Genomic DNA, 26,283 nt, shown 5'->3' on the forward strand with positions numbered 1-26,283 from the left:
TTGTGCAAGTAAACATGATCTCAGGATATAGTCCCACTGCTAACAGGCATTTGCAATGCAATAGGTCTCGCAGCATTAAAGTTTGAGTTATTGGCATTGTATATGACAATGTGTTGCATTACATTTTTAGCAAACTCTGTATTGGTGTATAATGATTATTTGCAAGCTGTTAGCTGTTGCTAAATAGTAAGCAATGTTGTGAATAATATTGTAATTTACTGTTGTAGTTATAAGCATTTATTGTTGGTATGTCTTCTGAGACCTAAAAATGTTATTTGATAGCTGCTGTAGAAGAAAGAGGCTGTTAGTTCTATAAGTGATTAATATATTTTGCATTTATAGATAAAGTTATTCTGTAGTTTGTAAATACATTTGTAAACATTGTATGTTTTTTTGTAAAAGTTTAATTTGTCGGATATATTTTGTCAAAACATTTGCATTTTAACGTCATATGATGAAATGATTAAAATGATTAAGCTATAGTAAACATCTAAGTTGCAAATTGCATATATGGGTAAGTTTATGATTGTATATGCATAAACTATTAATAAAAGGAAATAATCCAACTTTAAATTGCATACCGTTTAAGTAAACAAATAAGTATAAATTGCACACACTTGTCATGTAAAGAAGTTCAAACATTAATTAGTATTGTAAAAGACTATGTTACTTAAAAACATTTTTTAAAACAAACAATAGTTAAGGCAATTTATATGCTAAATTTTTATATTTTTATTTTTTGTAATATAGTATGTATTAGAAGTTGCTTATATAATGTTTTTTCTTTTGAAAGAAACAACAATACTCAAGTAGTATTTTTAAGAAGTAGTTATATATATGTAAACATTTGACTTATTTTGTATGTATAACAATATCTTGCAGCTTGTTTTATGAATTATACAAGTAGTTATTTTACAGTCGGGAAGGTGCTCTTTATATACATTAACAGTGTTTATTGTAAATGCAAAAGGCATTTTTACATTTGTATTAAGAAAGGTAAATTAGATTTTGTGTATTATGTTTGTGATACATCTGTTACAAAATGTTACATTAAGAGATATAGGTAAGTAATCCATTAATGCATCTTCAAAGTCGTCAGTATCAGCACTTATCTCTAAGAAGTCCATTAATGTGCTGTTGTCAATTTCCATTGATTGAAAATGATCCGCTGTTTCAACTTGCACAGTTATAGTGCTTATTTCTTGTTGAGTTTTTTCCAATCCATATAGTGTTAGGTTCATATTTTCTTGTGGTGGTTGTACTACCTGTGGAGATATTGCTTTAGTATTTTTCTAGTTATTTGTTAGTTGTTACAGTACAGTGTACAGGTTTTACAGTATGTTAATAAAGAAAGGTGACTGACTTGTAGTTTAGTATGGCGAGTTGTGTTCAATATCTTCTCTTTATTAAATTCATGCACTGTCAAGTGTGTTAACTGCACATATTGTCCAATATGTATTGGGAAGTCTGCTGCTTCTCTCCATAAAGTAATCTTGACAGAGTCAGTTGTATCTTTTATTGTGATACTTTTTAATTTAGTTTCTTGTCCACCAACGAATATATTTTTGGGTGCTTCTTCCTGTAAAATATAAAATGCTTTTTTAGTGTTGTATGTAGATAAAGATGTACAATCTGCATTTAACGTTTTCTGTTAACATAAGTTAGTGAAATCATACATGTAAATCATGGCGAACTATTATTTTTGAGTTCATATACCATTTTAAATTACATGGACATAAGAGGGTATTATTTAAACATAAGTGTATTTAATGTACTTATGAACTGTAGTTAGCAGTTGTAGTAAATGCATGGTGGTTATGTAGTAAGAGATGGCAGGGTGGGGGTGTAGTAATGCCTACATTATGGAGTTTTACAGGTACGTAAACATTCAAATAATGAAACAGTTGTTGTTGATTACATTCCATTGAAACATGGTATGTGGTGCATGCAATGAAATGTGGTTATTTATGTAAATGTTTACTCACCTGTAAAATTGTAATGTATATATTACTATTCTGCATTTTGCTTTGTGTTTTCTTTATGTTACTGCACCACATGTATTCTTACTGCTAGCTGTTGCTGGTATGTATTTATATGTAATAGTTTTTACTTACCTTTTAAATGTTTTTTTCTGTCTTGTAGAAATTTATAATAGTCACTTAATTTGTTACTTGTAATAGTTATAATTTACTTACCTTTAATTGGTTAAAATCTTGGCTGTACGTTTATTAGCATAGCAAATCTTATCATGTAAATTTGGTATACATTATGAATTATAGTTGTATTTTGCTTACTTTTTATATGAGTATGTTGTTTTTGGTGATTTTTTTATATAATGCTGTGGTATCTGACAGATATACGAAGGAGGGGACATAGAAATGGCAGTATCTGAGATCATAATAGCTAGATCTGTTATAATTTGTATTTCTTTTGTTGTGGCAGTAGGAAGATATGTAGCTTGGTGTATGTAATTGGGTAGGATACTGTATGGTGGCACAGTTGGAAGATATGTAGCTTGGTGGATGGTATTGGGTAGGATACTGTATGGTAGCATATAATGGAAATGACTGTAGTATTGTGTCTGAGACGCAGTTTGTAACATGGCTACTGGCAAATGTTTTGAGATAACGTCTAATAGAAAGAAAAATATGTTTCTAGAGCTTACTTCCTTAGTGGAGGTGTCCCATAGTGACATGCTTTATGATTGGGGCATGTTAGTTGTGTAAGAGCTAGTGCTGGCTATCACTTGTGAATATGTTGGAGCACTATATTGTGAATGACTATGTGTGATGGAAAGTTTAGTTTAGTGGGTGTGGGTGATGTAATAAATACTGTGCTAGTGGGTGCAAACAATTATTTTAAGCATATGTGTGCATGGTTTAGAAATGTTGTAGGATACTGTATGGTTGCGTATAATGGAGATGGCTAAAGTATTGTGTTCTGAGACGTAGCTTGTTACAGGGCTACTGGTAAATGTGGTCAAACAATGTTTAATAGAAAGAAAAATGTCTTATTAGAGTTTTTCCAGTTACTGAGTTTGCCCTATAGTGAAATGCTTCATCGTTGGGGCTTTCTTAGTTCTCTATGAACTGGGGTGTGCAACAACATGTGAATTACGTAAGAGTACTATATTGTGAATGACTATGTGTGTTTCAAAGTGTAGTAGAGTGGGTGCAGCTGATTTAAAAAATAGTGCGCTAGTTGGTGTAAACAATTTATTGTTAATCATAGGTGTGTATAGTTTAGAAAGTTTGTATGATACTGTATGGTAGCATATAATGGAGATGGCTAAGGTATTGTGTTCTGAGATGTAGTTTGTGACAGGGCCACTTGCAAATGTCGGCAAACAAAGTGTAATAGGAAGAAAAATTCCTTATTAGAGTTAACTTACTCAATGGCGTTGCCACATAGTGATATGCTTTATCATTGGTGTTTTCCTAGTTTTTTAAGAGCTGGGGTGTGTTATGACTTTCAAATTATGTAGGAACACTATATTGTGATTGACTATGTGTGGTGCAAAGTGTAGTGGGGTTGGGTGCATGTTATTTTGAAAATATTGTGCTAATGGGTGTAAAAAATGTATTGTTGTCCTAGGTGTGTATTGTTTTGAAGATGGGTAGTGTACTGTATGGTAGCGTATTATGGAGATGACTTAGGAATTATGTTGTGAGACGTAGCTTGTGACAGGGCTACTGGCCAATGTGGTTAGACAAAGGTCAAAAGAAAGAATCATTTTATTCTAGAGTCTCCTCAGTCACTGGGGTTGCCCCACAGTGACATGCTTCATCATTGGAGCCATTCCAGTTTTTTATGAACTGGGGCGTGGTATGGCTTGCGAAGTACGTAGGTGCACTATATTGCGAAGGACTATGTGTAGTGCAAAGTGTAGTGGAGTGGGTGTAAGTGATTTTAAAAATACTTGTTAGTGGGTATAAACAATTTTGTTTAATTTTTATGTAGGTTTTTAAAATTAGGTAGTGTACTGTATGCTAACGTATAATGGTGATGTGATCAGTGTTATCGTTGCTATGTTTTAAGTTTCTTGTAACTTTTCTTCAGGAAGACGCAGTGGTGGCTGGTGAACTTTGAAAGTGGAGGGCGTAAGTACCAGTCCTAGCCTGACTTCTCTTAGTTTCTTCCCGCTACTTTTGTTTTTTGTTACATGGTGTGAAAATGAGTTATATGTCTTACAAACTGCTTAGAAGCTGTGTTTATGCAAGGTAAAATGACCTATCATAGGATATACAAAGCAAAAGCCATGCACACCAAAGACAAACAAAAATGTATAGGATTAGGGAGAAAGGCGAGTACTCAAATTATCACAGGCGCAGAGAGATTATATCTGGTCAGAGATCAGAAAGCAGTTGTGGTCAGATCATTGAACCTCTAGCAATATATATGATACATTTCCTCTACAGATATTACAAAATAGCCATGGCAGTGCCCTCTGATGCAAATGATTAAAATCAGATTCCCTGATACAAGAAGGAATTAAATTGTTTTGGTCTAGTGAATACACTGCGATTATGCCAACACATCTGGTGCCAACCGAAACTTAACAGAGAAGCATTCATTTGCTGATCAGGTAACTCAGTGGGTTGAGCCCCTTCTACAAACGTTTTAACTCTGGCAAGGAAGGATCACCATTGTGTTAACCAATACAGTGTATGCCTTTGCAGTTGGGAAAATATTTCACAGCAAGGGACAAACTGTTTTGTGAGCGCTGCACAATTCAACACAAGTGCAAGCAGTTAGGACATGAAAAGGACACAGAGGAACCTGTTACAAATTAGGCCTGGTGGTCAAGTGTTTAAAGTCCTATGTATTTTTAACAATGCAATGTAGTTCATTGTACGAGGTACAGAAAAATGTATTTAACTTTAGAAAATCCCATTGTCTATCATCACTGCCTGATAGTCATTAGCAGTTCTTAGTAACTGTGCAGACCCTCCGCAAGCACCCCGCTGTTTATCTGCTATCGTTTTTCTATGTGGGCTGAATACTCGAGAGAACCCATATTTATAAAGAAAATATTTTCCTGCTTTCCTTGAAGTGTCGGACCACAGTTATAAATAATAAAAGCATACTTTTCACTTCATTGGCAAGCAGGTAACATGCCAGTCAAAAGCCCATCACCACTATGCACAGAAAATTTACTCATTAGTAAAACGCAAATGTTTTCTTTTAACAACATTATTGAAAAGGTTAAAAGAAATACATTTTGTGGTCTCCTCTTCCAACACCTAAAAGTTCAAATGGCTGGGCAATGCTATTATTCACGTTTGTAAGCTTGCATCTCACTGTGGCCCACGCATATTTAAACACACATTTACTGGACCCATCCCATACCTAAACTATGTAACTCTCCCGATGTACAAGCAGTGATTTTTAAACAAGCAGTGATTTTTAACTCACTGCTTACTGCTCACGGCTGCCCCCGTGCCCCGAGGAACTTCCAGCCAGGGACCATGCGGCGCTAGTCAGATTTTAAGGATAACCACAGCTATACCAAGCAATGAAAAAACAAACAGGTCTCGGCTATAAAAGGCCAAGCCTTTAGATCTGAAAATACTTTTTTCATTAGCATTATCGTGCAAAATTACACCAGTTGTTCACAACACATACAAACTCATGCACCAAGCTACCTGGCAATGCCAATCTGAACAGCCATGGCAAGGAAGGGGGTTTATGTGATGCCATGGCAAGATGACGAAGAGGGCCCTCAGGGGAGCTGATAAGGTTCCCGAATCCTGATAGGAAATATTAGGGACCGGAGGGGAGATTAGAGAGAAATATGGCCAGACTCAGGAAACAAAAACCGAAAGCAAATGACAGGAAGAGACCTTTAAGGGAGCTTACATTACATTGAAAGATGAGGAGGCAAGGCGCACTTGTACTCACCTTTCAGCTTGTAGTTGACCTCATCGAATTCTCCGTGCTCTGGAAGGATTTGAGTCGGGAATCTAATGGGCCGCACTGAGGGCTGACTGGACTCTAGAGACAACACCAAAGATCAAAAGGACGAACAGGACTCGAGGCAAAAGCCTTCTGACAGTTTCAAGGGCCAGCCAGTCAGAGGAGGAGGCGGGATCCTAGAAGGATATTCTCATCTACGTCACAAGTCTGGTCGAGCCGAGTGCTCGACCGGAGTCCTGGAAAAACTGCTGCTTTAGGCAGCACCTCGTTGCCCTCACCTCTGCCTCACAGGAGCACACTGCACATGCGGGATTTGGGCGATATTGAAGTCGTACATCTCGCATGCGCAGCCTGCGTTTGTGCACAGCTGGGCTGCACTGCAGACCTGCCAGAAACTTCCCCAGAGCAGTCTTCTCTAATCTTCTTCTCCTTTCTGCAAGACTGGTGGGGCTCCGCCCCCTACGCCCCCATGCAGGAAACGCCCCTGGCAGGGACAAGCTCTGTTTATGATATTCTTGTGTAAATCTAATATTGAAAAGAAGTAGTAAATAATAGCTTACTTATCTTTTATTATTTGTAATATGCCTTTATTAATATTGACTGTAATCTGCTATATTTGTGCATCAAAATAGTTATACAAAAGGTAATATAATTTTTTATAATTAGTAGTATGCTGTGTAAGTTTACTTACCTGTTAATACATTGTTATGTAGTTTTGTTGTATGACATTGTTTAGATGCCTTAATTGTTGCACTTTGTTAGTGATAGTGCTTATTTCGGTAAAGAGATATATATACATTTTGTAAAAGTAATGCAAATAGGTTATAAATAATAGTTTTGGATTACTTACCTTTAATAAAGTTTATTAGGCATGTATGTTAATATTTAGTGATACTGTGAATATTTTTGCATTACATTAACTGTACAGTAGTTAATATATTTTTGTATAACTTGTAGTATTGTTTTTAGTTTACTTACCTTAATACATTTGTATGTACTTTGTTGTATGACATTGTTTAGATGTCAAAATTGTTGCAATTTTTTCATAGTTGTTCTTACACTGATAAAGTGATACATATACTTCCTTATAAACGTTTTGCAAACATGTTATGATGCATTTTAGTATAACATTTTCCTATGATAGGACATTAGTAGGTATACTTATTTTATTGTTTGACAATGTTTGAAGGACTATGTGTGGTGAAAAGTGTAGTAGAGCGGGTGCAGGTGATTTTAAAAATACTGTGCTAGTGGGTGTAAACAATTTACTTAATTATAGGTGTGTGTAGTTTTGAAGTTTTGTAGGATACTGTATGGTAGCGTATAATGGAGATGGCTAAGGTATTGTGTTCTGAGATGTAGCTTGTGACAGGGCTACTTGCAAATGTGGAAAAACAAAGTTTAATAGGAAGAAAAATTTGGTATTGGAGTTAACTCACTTAGTGGAGTTGCCACATAGTGACATGCTTCATCATTGGGGCCATCTTCGAGGCTGGACACACTTGGGTAGAGCTCCGACGGCGAGCTCCCCTTCCATGGGGCATTTATCCTGATTAGTCATCCGCAGCCGGTTGCTGAGCCAGTGACTGCTGCAGGACCCTCTTGCTCACCGGTTCGCTGAGTTTCGGCCCGCCAGGGGACCTCCGGCCGCACCAGAACCTCCCGGCGGGAGTAAGCCGCGCGCCTGGAGACCGCGCCGGCGGCGAGATCCACAAGAGCCTGGGGACTGTGGAGGTGGGCTGGGTCGAGAGGTGGGGCCTAGCTTGAGAGGCAGTGACGGCAAATACGAAGTATAAAAACCCGACCCCAAGTTGGAGAATTTTAGCGACAACAGCACCCATACAATGATGTGACTCCACCCTAGCTGCCTATGGTTCGGAGGACCCGTGTGTAACACCGGGAGGCATTTTCCCACGAGAGAGGCCCGCCCGGAGTCTTTAATACCGAAGGAGGCGAGGACGGTGGCGGGTCTATGCGACAAGAGTCGGGGATTGAGTGTGCGGAGGCTGGGACCCAGACTTGAAGTGCGAGGCCCCCATTGCCACTGCCCGAGCCTCGTACAAGGTGAGAGGAAACGGGAACTGTGACCGGAGACACCCAGGACACTGGCCCTGGCAGTAAACCACCCCAGTGCCATTAATAGGCCACGACCTGCCGCAACTGGGCCGCGCGTGGAAACTAGGCCACGCCGGAGCTCTGTGGGCAGCGGGAGACCGTGGCTGCTAGAAGGCGTCCACAGGGCATGGGATGGAGGAGCGGATTACCGGCACTGGGAGAATGACCCGGAAATAACTGGAGCTGCACCACACAGGGGCACAGAGACAGGGTGCTTGGCGGCCTGTCGGATGTGCAGGGCCGTGACACGTGGACTGGGCCAGAGTGACTCGCCTGGCAACCTCTGGATATCACTGCCTTGCCCTTCCTTGCCAGATGCTGCCTAACTACCCCTTCATGATACTAGTGAACTAGGGCCATAGACTGAGGTGCTGCATTTCTTCTTGGCTGCCCCCTAAACGCAAAAGCCTCCCTGTCCACACTTCCTAGGCTTGCGACTGGAGCCACGCTCAGTGCCAGACGTAGTGATTGCGAACGCAGATCACACACCATCGCCACTGCTCATGTCTAGGGGCACTAAAACAAAAACTGTCTCTGAAGGGGTACAGCTAAGGAGCAAGATGGATAAGCTCATGAAAGATGTGGAAACAGACCAGATGGCAACCAAACTCGGTACCATGCTGGCAGCCATGGAGAGGCTGGAAGAATCGGTCCAACTAACACGCAAGTCGCTAGAAACCAAGATAGATGGCGTTGCCATCGACCTCACTCACCTAAGAGCCGACCACAAGAAACTGGCTAAAAGTACCAAGACCTTGGACAGTACAGTGTCGAACCAAGAACCCCGAGTCACCCAGACGGATACAAAAATGAGAGACCTCCTCAACAGAGTCGAATTTATAGAGGATAGAGCGAGGATGCAGAAGGACGGGCGCGAAGAAACAATGTGAGGATAGTAGGCGTACCGGAACAATGGGAAGGGAAGGATCCCACGACCCGCATGGAAGACTGGTTGAAGACTCTCTTGCCCGAGGGAACATTATCGCCTCACTTTGTGGTAGAAGATGCACACCGGGTACCGACGAGGCCACTCCCGACGGGATCTAACCCCGGGCCTCTCCTCCTCCGCATCCTGAATTACCGAGACCGTGACTCCATCTTGAGGGTAACACATAAACTCCAGGACATCCGGGTGGACAATGCCAAGATCATGTTCTACCCAGACTATACTGTCCAAGTGTAACGACAAAGGCATTCCTTCCTTACAGTGAAACAACGTTTACGACAAATTGGTCTTAAATATTCCCTCTTGTTCCCTGCCAAGCTCCGAGTAGTAGCGCACGACAAGACGCACTTCTTCACCAGCCCAGAGGAAGTAGAAGCGTGGCTGGATAGCGGAACGGACACGGCTCCCAGACGGCCGATGGACACATCTGGCACGCGACGGAACCGGGGACCGCACAGGAGACGCAGGAACAGGTCGCCGCAGACACTGGGCGCCCGGACAGGGATGGGCGCTGGACCGCCAGAAGATATAGCACACCAGGAGCAAGAAGACGCCCTCCGGGAAGTGGCAGAAATTAGCCGTTCGCCGACCTTGGAATCCGTCCCGAGCACCAGCCCGCGGGCCATGCCCAGTGATGATGAAGCGATCTATGGATTGCCGGATTCCCAATTCTCCCTGGAGCAGCCGAATGTCACCCCGCAGACATTGATGGACCAGGGCAGCCCCGGCCCCCCCCTTCCTCTTATTGCTACTATTCCAGAGCCCCGGTGAGTGAGCCCGGCATGCCTGGTACTACTAGCCTCCTGCTGGACAATGGTAAGAGCCCGGCACGGAACGGAAACGTCTTGGAGACGGTTGGCTACCCACCGAGAGTCACAGTGAGTACTAATCTTAGAACTATGGTTCCTGGCGGGGAATTGCCCTAGCGAGGGTCAGCAGGTACCCCGGCCAGTTGGGCCCGGACCATTGACATTTTGCCCAGCTGGGACTACCGAGATTGTACTGACATTGCTGGTGGCCATGATAAATGTAGTACTGTACTGGTTACCTAATGTTATATTTATATGCCGGCTGTGCTTACTTGTTTATAGACCGGCTGTGCTAGCAATTTTGTTCCCATGGTTGGGTAATGTCGCTCTCTTTTGCCCAATTGTCATGACAACCCAGCTGCACTTGATGCGCAGCGACACCCCTAGATTTGGATGTTAACTGTCTCAATAGAGAGTTTGGATGGTTGCGCGTTCTGCAACCAATCTTTTGGTATTATTCGCCAGATTTGTTATCTATATTCTTTTTTGCAATGTCTGGATTGTTTCCTCCCTCCCTATTGTTTTTGATTGTTGTAACGTTCTATTTACACTGCAGGTAATCATGATTGTGGTCTTTGTGAACAACTGTGGGGGCACGTGCGTGGCGGCGCTAGTACCACTTGTGTGGGGACCCTGGCAAGGTGGGAGACACGATTCCATTGACAAGGTGTAATGGCTACAATAAAGCTTTGTAAATGGAACGTACGCGGCATGCACACACCGTCCCGCAGGTATCATATTTATTGCTATTTAAAGCGACACCATGTCCAGGTTGCGCTCCTAGAGGAGACCCATCTAAATGAGAAGGAGACACACACGTTACACCGTAGGTGGCGACGGCAGCTCTAGGCCACAGGCTACTCATCCTATGCCCGCGGGGCGCTGATCTGGATAAGGCCAGGAACTCCTTTTGCCGTGGAACACTCTCACATTGACAGGGAAGGCAGGTTTGTGGCGTTGAAGGGTAGGCTAGACGGACGCCGATTTGTACTGACATCCATATATGCACCAAACGCGGATCACAATGGGTTTTATGCGCAGCTTTCTAAGTTCTTGTCCCCGTGGCATGGGATCTCCTGGCTCCTGGGTGGAGATTATAATTGCATCCTGGATACTACACTAGATCGCTCCTTTCCGCCCTTACCGGGTGCGCCTGTACTGGGAGCTATGAAAACCTTTAAATCATGGGCCCTACAATGGGATTTACATGATGCATGGGGGCATCGTAACCCTAACGTCCAGGTGTATTCCTATTACTCGGGCGCACATCAATTGCATGTACGATTGGACAGATTCATGATATCAAGCAACCTACTCCCACACACAACTGATACCTATTACATGGGCCGCACACATTCAGATCATAACCCCCATGTGATAGCGCTCGCATGGACGCAGCCACGCCCTCCTATACCCACATGGAGATTGCAACCAGACCTGCTCCTTGACGTTCCATTTCGCGACTCCCTATTTGTGCAAATAGCACAGTATTTTGAGACAAACGCAGGCACGGCGTACAACCCGTCAGGTAGAATGGGACGCTTTTAAAGTTGTAATCATGGTCCACTGCCTAGGCACACAGGTTAATTTATGGAGGACACTGGAAAGAGACCTGACATGGATTGAGGAAGGACTCATGCAGAAAGAACAGGAGGCAAGAGAGGGTAATGTAGACGGCACAATAGACACTCACGCGGAACGAGAGCGATTATTAGACAGGCTGCGCTGCCTTAATTATGCGGTGCACTCGGCACGCACACATCACACAGGGGACAAACCAGGTAAGCTATTGGCCTGGCTAATTAGCCATGAAGACCATATGGCACCGGTGACGGAGATATGAACCGGTCAATATGAAGTGCTTTACACACAGAGTGAGATACACGCAGCCTTTGTTACCCATTATCGCACACTATATCGCTCCCAGCTGCAGACTCCACTTCCGGACATTGCTGAATATCTAGCAGACATACCCCTGCCGTCCTTGGGAGACCCACGGCGCGGAGACCTGGAAGCGCCCATTACGCCAGAGGAGCTCCAGGTGGTCATATCTGCTCTCTCCAATGGCAAGTCCCCTCGTCAGGATGGGCTGCCAGCGGAATTCTTTAAGGCCTATTCTGACCTACTGATCCCGGAGCTGATAAGGATGTACACGGCGGCTGTAGAGGACACCTCCCTCCCCCCGACGCTCAATGAGGCCAACCTTATCTCCCTCCTGAAACCAGGTAGCGATAGTCAACAACGGGGTTAGTATCGCCCGCTAGCTCTCTTAAACACCGATTATAAGATACTGGCATCTACCCTGGCACAGAGGTTAGCTCCTCTGGTACCCACGATGGTACACGCTGACCAAAATGGGTTTGTGCCAACACGGAATACTTCTCACAACATTCGCCGTCTATTTAGAGTCCGTACATATGCAGTGCAGTGCTGGCCTAGGTCGGGATGTTTAGTGCTCGACTTAGAAAAAGCCTTTGACTCGGTCGAGTGGCCTTATCTCGGGGCAGTACTGCGAAAATATGATCTTGGAGATGACTTTATAGACATGGTCAACTTACTGTATCAGACACCCACAGTGAGGGTCCGCGCAGATGGGTTGCTGTCTGAAATAATCAGGGTCCGTAGAGGCACTAGGCAGAGTTGTCCCTTCTCTCCATTACTCTTCTCCCTGGCGATGGAGCCGCTTGCGGAACTATTAAGAGCGCAGGGTGCAACTTGGGGAATCCCCTTGGTGACGGAATCCATGCGGTCTCCTTATATGCAGACGATCTGCTGTTGTATGTCAAGGATCTGACCAGTTTGCCGCAAACATTGTCGGATACTTTCCGCACCTTTGCGGCCCTCTCAGGACTCAGGGTCAATTGGAGCAAGTCTGGAGTGTACTCCTTCAGCTCCGACATGCGGGAATGCGAGATATACATTGATGGAGTGCGGCTAGCCTGGCATCATACCACGTTCCGGTACTTGGGTGTCAATATTTACCGGTCCCCCGAGGACATATTGAAGGGTAACCTAGTCAGGGCTATCTCCTCCCTACAAGCACAAATAACTTTCTGGAAGACACTCCCCCTCAATGTGACTAGCAGGGTAACCCTGACGAAAATGATAGTGTTACTGCGGCGCCTATATTATTATTCTAATATGCCTATATATGTCCCAACCCGCATATTCCGAGAGTTGGAAACTATGGTCAGAGCTCTCATCTGGAACACCGGCAGACCTCGAGTGGCGCTGAAGAAGCTCTATGCACCGGTGACCTCTGGGGGGCTGGCGGTCCCTAATCAAGAGCTTTATTACTTGGCGGCGCAGTTACAATGGGTGGCTGGATGGCTCAGTGGGAAACATTTAGCTGACACAATTTTAGCGAAACGGACGCTGAACCTTGTCAGGATTTATTGTTCTCAACACTGGAATCACAAAATCCGAAGTGCAAAATATTACATTCATCTACCTTAACACCCATCCGACAAATGGGTAATCATTCTCGTGTTGAGGAACTGCATGAAAATGACATGCAGTTGATGGATAATGACCTGGAATTACAGTTAAAACAAGATAAGTTATTCATTAGCTCCCAGGAAAAATTACCAGAACAAGATCCCGCCTTAGACTCCTCTTTTGATTTATTTCTTCCTAAAAACATCAACTCAACAATCACTGCAACACCAATGTCAAAAGCGCTGTATTCCCTACAGGAAATTCTGGAATCAGTTCTATCTTTTTTAGGTAACATACTGGAAAATTCGGATCAAACTTTAGATGTCCAAATTGGCATACTAAAATTTCTAGTAGAAGAAAAAAAGAAGAAAGCACAGGCTGATGCCACATCAAAACCACAAATATCTGAAGAGAATAAGGATAATAACATTGATTTTACAAATCATCCCAAAAGCATAGTGCCTACTACCAAATGCGACATCAGTACTCAAACATCAGATGTAAGTACACTAGAAAACTCAGATAACAAAATCCGAAAAAAGCAAAAGGATGTTAAAATATACTCCCTAAAGAAACTATTTAAAGAAGAACCCTCACATAACATCAAACAGTTTCCAATTTTTTCAGCCCCAAATAAAATAAACTCGCAAAATACTGTGATTGTTAAGGAAGAACAAAGTAAGTCTAATAAACCCTCTCCTGACGAAGACGGAGGAGATAAGTTTCCTGAAATAGAAAGTACCCAAGGAAAAAAGGAGAAACATAAAAGAAGGAAGCCGTTAAGAAGAATAAATAAAAAGAAATCTCGTAAGCTGAAATTTAAAAACATAAGTACTCCTCAAAAAGCTCAAGAGGGTCAGGACGACATCATAACTCCAAAAATCTCTATTCCAGAGGCAACAAGTGTCACTGAAAATACTCAATCAGTAAAGGCATTGAATCATAGAGCAAACGATTTTATACCTGCCACATTTACTGAAAGAATCAATCAAACTAATAAGAGACTAGGTGAAAAACATAATAATGTGGCTCTCAGCGGACAAAAAATCTCATCTAAGTATCTGCCCTTTGAAGAGCTCTTTCCCACTGATAATACGCCTTTAAATCGAGGAAGGATAATTAACCTCTTACAGCAAATATCTCCTTTACATTCGCTAACAAGTAAAGACATAGATCTCGTGAATTTTCCAATAAAAGAAAACTGTAAAATAGTGGAGGTTTCATTCTGGTCTTAAGTACTCCCTGGGATCATTCTAAACGAAAAAGAAACACTGCACAAATGTGGTTATGACGTTATTGAAAGTGTTCAAACAAAGAAAAGATACTCTAATAAAATGACCACTGGTCTTTTTGACACAAATATGGATATGCCAAATGGAAATTGGTATGAAAAGAATCTCACTCCAGAAGATTTACGATCAACACATTCATGGAAAAACACGTTGAAAATCCACGTGAACAAAGGTGAAAGAAAAGTATGGAGCCATGACCCAGAACCAACAATGGACAAGAAATCAATAAAGTCCTGGGCATGGGTTTCGGAGATATTAAACAGCAATAAAACAACCTGCAAGACACAGCATGCTGTTTAGCAATGGTTTATCGATCGCCTCATGGAACATGGCCGGAAAAACTACAAATAAAATGAATGAAGCTATAAAAAATCAGCCTGACATCCTGGCTCTGCAGGAAACCTGGACAACAAATTCTTTCATCCGGAAGGGCTATTACGTTTATGATACTCCAGCTAAAGCTACTAACCGGGGCCACGCAAAGGGTGGACTAGCAATTCTGTTAAGCGAGGATTACCTATGGGACCAAGAAGTTGTTCAATCTAATTCTGAAAACTTTCAATGCATCCAAGTTTCGCTGAAAACACATAATCTTGATCCTAAAAAGACTTTTCTAATGTTTAATATATATGCTCCTCCAGGCGCTAATCAAGATTCCACTTTTGTAGACATCATGGAAGCTATTACTAAGATAATCGAAGATAGAGCAAATATGTCATACTTAATAATGGGGGATCTGAATGGAAAAATTTCAAACGCTGAGATCAGAAAATGGGCAAAACTATACGAAGAAGAAAAACTGGAATTTTCCATACCAAAATTTCCCAAGGGTAAAACGTCTGATAAGAGAGGAAAATTGTTGTTAACGTATCTGCCAAACTTAAATGGGACAATTCTGAACGGTAACGTGGAAGGAGACATCCCGGCCTCTTGCACAAGACGAGGTCACGGGTCCCAATCGAAAATTGACTATATAATTTGTGGATTGGAGTTAGTGGAGACAGCATCGCATCTGAGTATTAACTTCTCGGACGAAAGTGATCATGCTCTTCTGCACTTAAAAACCGACTGGTGGGCTCATTCTTCCTCGACGAATTACATCACGTTCAGTAAAAGCACTATTGAAGTTAACAAGAAACAGCGACGGATATTTTGGAATTCAACAACTCTGAATAACATCACTGCAATGATTACATCTTCTCAACTCTTAACTGACACTCATTCTTCGGACCAGATTACAAATTTTGAATATATCATCAACGAACTCAAGAATGCTCTTACAGATATGTTAAAACAAAAAACTACCAGAACTAATAAAAAAGACAAAAACAGTATAATCAGGAAAACGCTCAACAAATTGATTCGAGCACAATATTTGAAATTTTCTCTCTCAAATCAGTTAGACATCAACAAATTAAAAAATCAATTGAGAAGAGAAAAATACAGTCATAAAACAATAATGCAGGACAATAATTGGGTAGATATCCAAATAGCTGCAAAAAACCATAATCAACGAAAGTATTGGTCTTTAATTGCAAAAATAACAGGAACAAAAAAGAAATTACACGCCATACCAGTTCCACCTCAAGAATGGGAAAATTACCTAACAAAGTTATACAAGGAAAATGTAACTCAATCTGACAGAAACGATACTAATATTAGCACAGAAAAGACCTCCTCACTGATAGCAGATACCACAGCAATCTCCATTGAACTGCACATCAGAAACGCAAGAAGTACTGCAGCGTCAGGTCCAGATCAAATTCCCATTAAGGTCTTGCAAGCAAATCCAAAGGAGTGGAGTCAGATGTTATTACCCCTCTTTAATCATATCTTCAAATGTGGAAGAATACCCAAGTCATGGCAGGGGAGTATTATAATTCCTATTTACAAAAAGGGTAGTAAAACTGCTGCCTGTAACTATCGTCAAATAGCGCTGATGGACGCCACAGGGAAAATCTTCGCTGCGGAGGTATTAGATAGACTTCAAGACTGGGCGTTTTCGCAAAGATTAATACCTATGCACCAAGCAGGTTTTTGACCGAATCATTCCGTAACGGATAATATCTCCATACTCCAGACCATCTTAGACAAATATACTGTAGGAAACTCACAGCCAGTGTATGCTGCATTCATTGACTATTCTACGGCTTTCGATCGCGTAGATAGACCTACACTATGGAGAAAGCTAAGGAGAATGGGAATCCCTGAATATCTGCTGCAGGTTATAATTAATCTTCATACCAACACTTGGTCCCAGGTGCAAATGGGTAGCGAAAAAGGCTTATCTAAACAAATCAATAAGGCCAACGGACTTAAACAAGGATGCCTCTTAGCGCCGATGTTATTTTCACTGTATCTCAGCGATCTACCAAGCCATCTGCAACAAAGCTTAAGTTTACCTCCTAAGATTGCTTCACAAAGTGTGCATGCTCTGTTATACGCAGATGATATAGTAATGTTGGATCTAACACCATTCGGCTTACAAAAGCTCCTAGACATCTTAAATGAATATTCTAAATCTCACTTCTTAGTTCCAAACTTAACAAAAACTAAAGTGGTAGCTTTCTCATGTAAGAAACAAAGTGTTAAATATAGCTGGAAGCTTGATGGGGTAAAAATTGAAGAAGTGGATGAATATACCTACCTTGGCAGGATTTTCACAAAGAACTTATTAAATCCAAAACAGATAAACAACTTAAAAAGAAAATCAGAAATACATGCCGGGGCACTCTCCAAACTATACTCTGCCACAGGAAACAGACACTTTTCTACTCTGTTAAAAGTGTATAGAGTAAAAATTCCACCGGTTCTATCTTATGCTACTGAACATATTCCAATGAAACAATGGTCTTATATGGATCTAAACGAAGGAAAAATTTTGAAAAAAATCCTCAAGGTTTCCAAATCTATACCAGTTCAAGCACTTAGACTCGAATTTTCTTTAACAAGCACCTACGCTACAGCCGTGGCCAATGTCATAAGATGGGCTTATCACATTCTGCATGCAAAGGAAGGAACATTGCGCTCTTTGTTAAAGATTGAGACCTTTGAAACAAAAGCAACCAAGTATATTTTTTATAGGAATATGACTGCAGCATTTAAAATTGCTAATCTTAGTAAAGATATCTTGCTCACCTGGTCTATCTCTCAGTTGAAGCTCTTTCTAAAATGTTTTACTCCAAGATTGAGCTTCGACCTTGATTGTGCACATTGTAATAAGCTAACTTCGTACAAACTCTACATTGAAACATTGGAATATAAGGTCGTTCAGCCATATGTTGGGTTTTCCCTTACCCATGGTGTAAGAAGGGCAATAACAATGTTGCGCCTAGGCATCCTACCACTGCAAACTTTTACTGCAAGATGGTCAGCGGATGAATCTCCGAAATGTAAATTCTGTCATGGAGGAGATCAGGACATTGAGCATATGTTATTTGTTTGTCCTCATCCAAATATAGTTGCAGCACTGTCTAGATTTCTTGACCCAATATATACCAAATGTAGAATTGTAAATGTAAAAAACCTACTACTTGTATGTAAACAACCACCCAATGAATGGGTATGTTACAATCTTTTTAAATTTCTAAAGTCATTTTTAATACTATATTAATAATTGTGATTTCATTCTTTGTAATTGTGTTATATTTGTGGTCCTCAGTTGAGTACCAAAACAAATAAAAACGTATTTGATTTGATTGATTTGATTTAGCTGACACGACCTCTGACACCATGACTCTATCCCATACCCAGGTCCACATGCTGTTTCACCCCCTGACCAGGACGCCTTGTCTGACGCAAATACACTTAGCGGTAGCCCGCAAGTGATATGTACGTGGTCTGAGACTCACCCGAGCGGTGAAACCTTGTGCTCCAGCCCTCCCGTTGTTGGGCACTCCCAGAGACGGTGGGGTAGTAATGGTAACCATGCTGGAACGATGGGTACAGGCTGGGGTGGATACGATGGCTGACCTATACACGGATGGTGCACTGCTCTCCTTTGACAGACTAGCTGCAGGCACACACTTGCCTGTGGGGCAATTTCTACTACATGCTTCCCTTTTACGCACGTTCACGAAGGCATGGGGTGATATATCCGAAGAATTACCAATGCATCTACTGGTGCAATACTTGCATGTTATGGGTAATGGAGCACATGTGATCCATTGGCTGGCGCAGGCACTGCTGTTACACACACATGACACTCTCCAGTCACTGAGAGACAAGTAGGTGCTGACAGAGGACAGGTCTGGACTGATAAGAAATGGGCAATGATCCTGGAGGGGCCCTCCGATGTCCCGCGGAATTCACGTTTTAATATTATACAATTTTACATACTGCACCGGGCGTACTTATCACCGGACAAAATTAACCGATACTTCTCGATCGTGACCTCTGCATGCCCGCGATGTTCCCTGGTGGGAGCGAACATTCTCCACATGCTCTGGGCATGCCCCAGCATACTGCCGTATTGACGCACAGTGACGGCGCTGTTAACGACAGGAGTTGGTGTAATGCTTCCGCATACCTGGGAGGCATTTCCGCTAGGCTTGTATAAACGAGCAAAACACAATAGGGTCCAGGCTAGGTTTTGGGATCTGGGACTCGTTATAGCCAAGAGACTCCTCACTAAGCATTGGAAAAACAGGGACCCACCGCAGGCCAAACATTGGTGCAAATCCTTCAATAACTAGGCAGCAGCGGAAAGCACTACCTTGCGCAGGGAGGAAACGGCAGGATTGAGGACATTCCCGATAGCACAGCTCTGGGAGGATACCTTAAGGACTTTTCACCAAGCATGTATTGATCAGGGGCACACCTGAGTGCTCGTCTTATCGGACACAACATAGTTGGCAAGCGGGAGGGAGAACGATGCAATCACAGAAAGAGTTCTAGTCCCAGACCGTGATCACCATATCATATCTGAGTAGCATGACATGCCGCACCGCCATGAGTAGATAGCCCCAACCAGTCCCCTACACACGGGATACGACACGCAGACCCTGTTTTCAGGACGAGGTATTGCGCAAGCTACCGCCCTCTCGTCTTTGCTCCCACACATGAGAAAAGCGCTGTGCACCATAGGACATGCATGAATGGATTGCCTGCTTACGCACCCCTTTGATTTTTCATTGGATTATATTTACCCCTCTTTTTTCTTCGTTCTTTAATATTAGCTTCTTTTGTCCATTATTTTCACATGTTTTTTTTCCCTATCCTCGGTTGAAAATGTTAGTAGTGTCCCAGCGAATACATAACGGACACAATAGTTACATTGTTAGTAAGTATGGGCGGAAAATCCGTTACGCTCGCGGATTTTGCGGATTTTCGGTAAATTCGCAATCCGCGAGATTTGCGAATTTCCCGCAAAATCCGCAAATTCGCACGCAGCGGATTTTTTTTTTCTTGGTGATACAATTTTGCGGCGTTTGGCGTTTATCATCGTTTGCCGAGTTGTTTTTCTCGATATTTTGCGAGTGCTGCGCCATTTTGGATCTTGCTGCAGGATCCCGCGGGAATTTGGCGAGCGCGATTACCTCATCGCGGCTTGCCAACTTGCACAGCGAGAGTTTGTCAACGCGAGTACGGCGAGATCACGTCTCGCGGTACTTCGCAATTGCGAGATTTGAGATGCGGCGAGCAGCAACAATCTCGCACAAGCGAAAATATAAAACTTGCAATTCTGCACAAGAAATCCACCAGCAAGCAGCATAAACCTTCTTGAAATGATGATTTTTATCTGAATAACTCCTTAGGTTGACATTTGCCTGCACTTTTTTTAGCGAGGAGTCCATTTTGGGGAGGGGTGGAGGGGGTGGGAGGAAGGAAGTGCCCCACAGTCTTCAACTTCCTGTTCCTGTCCAGCAGGCTCCTCCCAGTGCTTTGTCCATCTCCTGGTCACTTTTCATTTGGATCTGGAGCTGGAAGGATTACTTTTTGTGGATGCTGCTGGATATTTGGATTTGAGGCCTTTTTGACTTTCTTTGGATCACTGTTGGATTAGAAATTTTACAAGTAAGTTTGTTTGGGGCATTACAGTTGCTGCAACTACAATTTTGGATTTTTCTATTTTTGGGCTGTTTTGGGGCCTTTTGCCCAGGGGTACTCAGTGGTGGGTGGACTGAGTCTTTCTGTGGGGTGTCTTGAACTTAAACATCATGGAGGGCATGGATGGATTGGGATTGTGCTGATTTTTCAGTGATTTTCGTTTTTTGGGGCTGTACTTGTGGCCTGTTCACCAGGGGTATTTCAGTCTAGCATGGGCCTAGTCTTTCTGTGGGTTGTCTTGAATTTAAACATCATGGAGGGCATGGATGGAATGGGATTGTGCTGATTTTTCAGTGATTTTCGTTTTTGGGGGCTGTACTTGTGGCCTTTTCACCAGGGGTATTTGAGTCTAGCATGGGCCTAGTCTTTCTGTGGGGTGTCTTGAACTTAAACATCATGGAGGGCATGGATGGAATGGGATTGTGCTGATTTTTCAGTGATTTTCGTTTTTTGGGGCTGTACTTGTGGCCTTTTCACCAGGGGTATTGAGTCTAGCATGGGCCTAGTCTTTTTGTGGGGTGTCTTGAACTTAAACATCATGGAGGGCATGGATGGAATGGGAGTGTGCTGATTTTTCAGTGATTTTCGATTTTTGGGGGTGTTCATGGGGAGGGACAGGCCATGTGGCTGGGGGCCATTTTGAGTGCTGCTACAGGCCCTGGCCATGTGCAGGGAAGCAAGTGGCCATTTTGAATGTAGGCATTGTTGTTAGGCCTGCAACCATTTTGCCTACTTTTCAACCTTTATGCCCAGGGGTAGTGAGTCTTGCATGGGCCTAGTCTTTCTGTGGGTTGTCTTGAATTTAAACATCATGGAGAGCATGGATGGAATGGGATTGTGCTGATTTTTCAGTGATTTTCGTTTTGGGGGGCTGTACTTGTGGCCTTTTCACCAGGGGTATTTGAGTCTAGCATGGGCCTAGTCTTTCTGTGGGGTGTCTTGAACTTAAACATCATGGAGGGCATGGATGGAATGGGATTGTGCTGATTTTTCAGTGATTTTCGTTTTTTGGGGCTGTACTTGTGGCCTTTTCACCAGGGGTATTGAGTCTAGCATGGGCCTAGTCTTTTTGTGGGGTGTCTTGAACTTAAACATCATGGAGGGCATGGATGGAATGGGATTGTGCAGATTTTTCAGTGATTTTCGATTTTTGGGGGTGTTCATGGGGAGGGACAGGCCATGTGGCTGGGGGCCATTTTGAGTGCTGCTACAGGCCCTGGCCATGTGCAGGGAGGCAAGTGGCCATTTTGAATGTAGGCATTGTTGTTAGGCCTGGAACCATTTTGCCTACTTTTCAACCTTTATGCCCAGGGGTAGTGAGTCTTGCATGGGCCTAGTCTTTCTGTGGGTTGTCTTGAATTTAAACATCATGGAGAGCATGGATGGAATGGGATTGTGCTGATTTTTCAGTGATTTTCGTTTTTGGGGGCTGTACTTGTGGCCTTTTCACCAGGGGTATTTGAGTCTAGCATGGGCCTAGTCTTTCTGTGGGGTGTCTTGAACTTAAACATCATTGAGGGCATGGATGGAATGGGATTGTGCTGATTTTTCAGTGATTTTCGTTTTTTGGGGCTGTACTTGTGGCCTTTTCACCAGGGGTATTGAGTCTTGCATGGGCCTAGTCTTTCTGTGGGGTGTCTTGAACTTAAACATCATGGAGGGCATGGATGGAATGGGATTGTGCTGATTTTTCAGTGATTTTCGTTTTTGGGGGCTGTACTTGTGGCCTTTTCACCAGGGGTATTTGAGTCTAGCATGGGCCTAGTCTTTCTGTGGGGTGTCTTGAACTTAAACATCATGGAGGGCATGGATGGAATGGGATTGTGCTGATTTTTCTTTTTTTTCCGATTTTTTTGGGGTGTTTAACTGAACTGATGTTCCTCTGTCTTCCATTGTTTTTAGGTGCACAAGACTCAAGAGAACCACCAGTGCCAGGAAGAAGTCCTGCAGCGGTGTGTGTGTGCAGCATAACGTCACGCGACGTCACGTCTGGCCTCAGACAACTCTACAATTCGTGCAACTGTGGCCTGCTGTCTGACCTGCTCTGAAGAAGATGGCCCCAAAAAAAGGTCTCCGTAGCTCCTCTAGCAAGAAAGTTGCTAGTAAGGAGCAGAAGAAGCAAGTTACCAAGGAGGCTGGTGTGCCAACCGCCACGTTTTTTGGTTTTTTGGGAGCAAAAAAAAAAGTACGCCTGCAGCAGCAGGATCTGCTGGGGACCAAGCTGGGAGCAGCACCCCCGCTCCATTGGGTTCAGTGCCTCCACCACCACGCCAACTTAAGTCAAAGCCCTTGAGTGCTTCAGAGGCAGTCAGTGTACTTCTCCAATCACCATCGACCAGTGATGTTGGCTCATCGCAAGAAAGTAGCAGCAATGTCCCTGAATCAACACAGGTTGTTGTAACTCATCTGACAAGTGTTGAACAACCACAGCCGCAACAACAACATGTGGAAGTAGTACAAGCCCAAGTACATGTGGAAGGAGAGGCAGCGCAAGGAGATGCGCAAGCAGAGGTGCATGGAGGGTCACAAGTGCCCACAATAGTTGTTCCTCCCGAAGTAGGGGCACATCAGAAAATTGACAATCAGACCGAGGTATCATTTTAGGAAGCCACTCCTCCTGATGATCATTCATTGTCTTCCACATCCCTAGCAAGGAAAAGATCAAGGGGGGTGTCTACATCTTCTTCAAGCTCACCTCCTACTGATGATCTGGATGACGAATGGGTACCACCACGGCAGCCTGAGAGTGAGGCACACCATGATCTGACAAAGATACCTAAGCGTAAAAGGAAGGTCGTCGAAAAACTCATAGCTATGGAGTGTGATGAGGCTCAACAAGAAGTGACGCATACTGCTGCTGATGAAGCCCTTCATGAAGACGATCCAGTCATCACAATGGTCACTGCAGCCCCAGCGGGCATGCAGCAAAGAGACATTTTGACCCTATCCTGAGAAGCTGCTGAGCGTGATGATGATGTCGACGAGGAGTCAATGGAAACACAACAATCATTGGATTTGGAGTTAACTAGTACACCAACACCTACCGCTTCCATATTTCTTCCTCGCAAGAAGGGACTTCCATCCACCTCGACCTCAATTAGTGGTGGTGAAAGTGCAAAACGTACTGAAGTTCGGCAATCCACATCCTCCACTTCATCTGGCATTAGCAGCAGGACCACCACCACCAGTATCGCCGCCTCCTACGGCCCCCAAAGACATTTCAAGTCTCCAGTTTGGGACTTCTTTAGTGTTTGCCCAAGAATGGAAAACGTAGCCATTTGTAGCATGTGTAAGCTTCGAGTTAGTCGTGGTAAGTTTGGTACCAACTATGGTACCGGAGGCCAGAGAGGTCATCTTAAGAGAGCGCACCCTGTCCAATGGTTTGCGCACCTAGAGGCGGTCAAGGAAGCCCGAATTGCACGTAATAAAAACGTTGATTTTTCATCTGATGATGATGAGGAGGAAGAAGACGATTCAAACACTTCACTTACACCCAGTACCCCTGTCAGCAGCACACCCCATGTGAGCCACACTAAGAGTGTGGGAGAGAGTGAGACATCAATGCGGAAAAGTTCATCAGCGAGCGTAACTGGGTCGAAGATATCATCATCATCCCGTAAATCCTTTGTCCAGGGCAACATTAAAAAGATGTTGTTTACAGAAGCGCAATATGAACGCAACCACCCACTGACGCGTCTGTATAACACTAAGCTGGCTAAAATGCTTGCTCTGGACCTTCTCCCTTTTTCTTTTGTAGAAGGGGTTGGTTTTCTAGAATTAGTGGCAGAGCTCTGCCCTAAATGGAATGTTCCTAGCCGGTTCTATTTTGCCCGAGTTGCGGTTCCAGCACTACATGAAGATGTTCTGGAGGTGATTGGGGCAGCTTTGCAGAAGAGTGCTGTTCACACTATACATCTGACAACAGACATGTGGACCAGTGGCGCAGGCGCTGATTACATGTGCATCACTGCACACTGGGTCTCTTTTTCAGGGGCTAAAGCAAAGCTAAACGCAGGTTTTGACGCGGACATTGTTTTTAAAGCTGCTCGGAAACATGCAACACTAGCCATGTTTGGTTTGGAGAAACGTCACACAGCAGAAAACATTTTGGATGTCTTTAACACAAAGGTCCTTAACTGGCTGTCCCCAAAAAAACGCCAGGTTGGTTATGTTTCCACGGACAATGGCGCCAATATAGTTAAGGCCATGAGGCTGGGTTACTATTTCAGAGTGCCGTGTTTGGCGCACTGTATAAACCTGGTTGTCCAAAAATTCTTGGGTAATAAAGGCAGTGCAGCGTACAGAGTATTAGACACCTGCCGAAAAATGTGCAACCATTTCAGCCATTCTTTTAAGGCCCGGAAGCAGCTGAGGAGCCTGCTATATCAACGTCAAATGCCAGTGAAAGCACTCATCCAGGAGGTGGTAACACGTTGGAACTCAACCTTCTACATGCTTGAGCGTCTGTATGAGCAGTATACGGTACTCGATCAATATTTCTTTACAGAGGGTACAGAGGACCTGAGGATGGGTGCGGCGCAATGGAACATAGTTCAAAGCCTGACACGCATGCTTCGTCCTTTTGAGTTCTTCACGCGTGCAGTCAGCAAGGAGGACTGTAATTTGGGAAAAGCTATCCCATTGTTGTACATGCTGGAGCACCAACTGAAGGAGGTGTGTTCTGTGTTTGAAAAAGATGTAAAAAACCAAGACTCTTTTGTTCTGGCTGCGAAATTATTAGAGCTCCTACAAGGTGATGAACGTCTTAAAATGATCCACTCAGAAGAGCATTACATTTGTGCTACTATTCCGGATCCACGCTACAAAAAGGCGCTGGCAGGCCAAGGATTCTTTCCTTTTGATGATGAACATGTTCCAAAGTACAAACGTTGGCTAGCCTTGTCAGCCAAGAGGTTTGAAAGAGAACGGCAGAAAATTGAAGGAAATGGCAGTACATCAGCAGGCCATCCCCAGTCAAAACAATCCACTTCTGCACCTGTGGCTGTGGCACAAGTGACCTCTCAGCCGTTAAAGACACCGGCAACCGGATCTTCTGCACCAGACACAACAGAAACATTGGAGGCTGAAGAGGATTGGCTAGCTCGACTTGGGTTTGGTTCTCAAAAGGTCAGAGGCACAGCAACAGCTAAGCAAAGTGGAGGAACCTTGGATGAGGACCTTGAGTCGATGGTGAAGGACAATCTGAATGACTCAACAGAGGTCTATGTTAATGCTGACCCATTGGCGTATTGGTATGGGAAAAAAGAATTGTGGCCACAGCTCACCAACCTGGCTTTAAACTACTTGTCTTGCCCACTCGCAAGTGTGTCTTCTGAACGTGTTTTCAGTGCTGCTGGTGGCATTGTAACTTCCAAACGGAGCCGCCTCTCGCCCAAAAATGTGGAGAGGTTAACAATTATCAAGATGAATCAGCACCTCATACCACCAGATTTCAGAGTACGAGAAAGCGCGCCAGGTGAAAATGAGGTGGCCAGCAACATAGATGAGGGAATTTCTACTCTGTCAGGTGACACTGAGCTCACCCTGCCTGAATTCGCAGAGTATGATGACGAAGCCTTATTCTTATTCCTGGACCGTGATACCGAGCCCTGAAAATGAGACAACGAATCAATAACTTTCTTTTTCGTCCTTATTAACTTTTATTCCTGTGTGTCTGTCTTTCTTTGTTGTGCACAGTTAATATATTTCAAACTTGAAT

The 26,283-nt window shown here is 43.4% G+C and overlaps 1 protein-coding gene across 1 annotated transcript in view; it reads right to left on the reverse strand.

Moving 5' to 3' along the window:
• Nucleotides 1-741: 741 nt before the first annotated feature.
• LOC147710823 (uncharacterized) overlaps nucleotides 742-26,283 on the reverse strand; it is a 37,907-nt gene continuing 12,365 nt past the window's right edge. Inside the window, exons 2-3 of the mRNA XM_086921567.1 lie at nucleotides 1,364-1,579; nucleotides 742-1,265 (exon numbers count right to left, since the gene is read on the reverse strand). Of these exons, the coding sequence (XP_086777693.1) occupies nucleotides 1,002-1,265; nucleotides 1,364-1,579 (480 nt within the window). The 3' untranslated portion in view covers nucleotides 742-1,001. The remainder of the gene's footprint in view (nucleotides 1,266-1,363; nucleotides 1,580-26,283) is intronic.

Source organism: Lissotriton vulgaris, chromosome 5 (genome assembly GCF_964263255.1).
Source record: "Lissotriton vulgaris chromosome 5, aLisVul1.2, whole genome shotgun sequence".
Taxonomy (NCBI): domain Eukaryota; kingdom Metazoa; phylum Chordata; class Amphibia; order Caudata; family Salamandridae; genus Lissotriton; species Lissotriton vulgaris.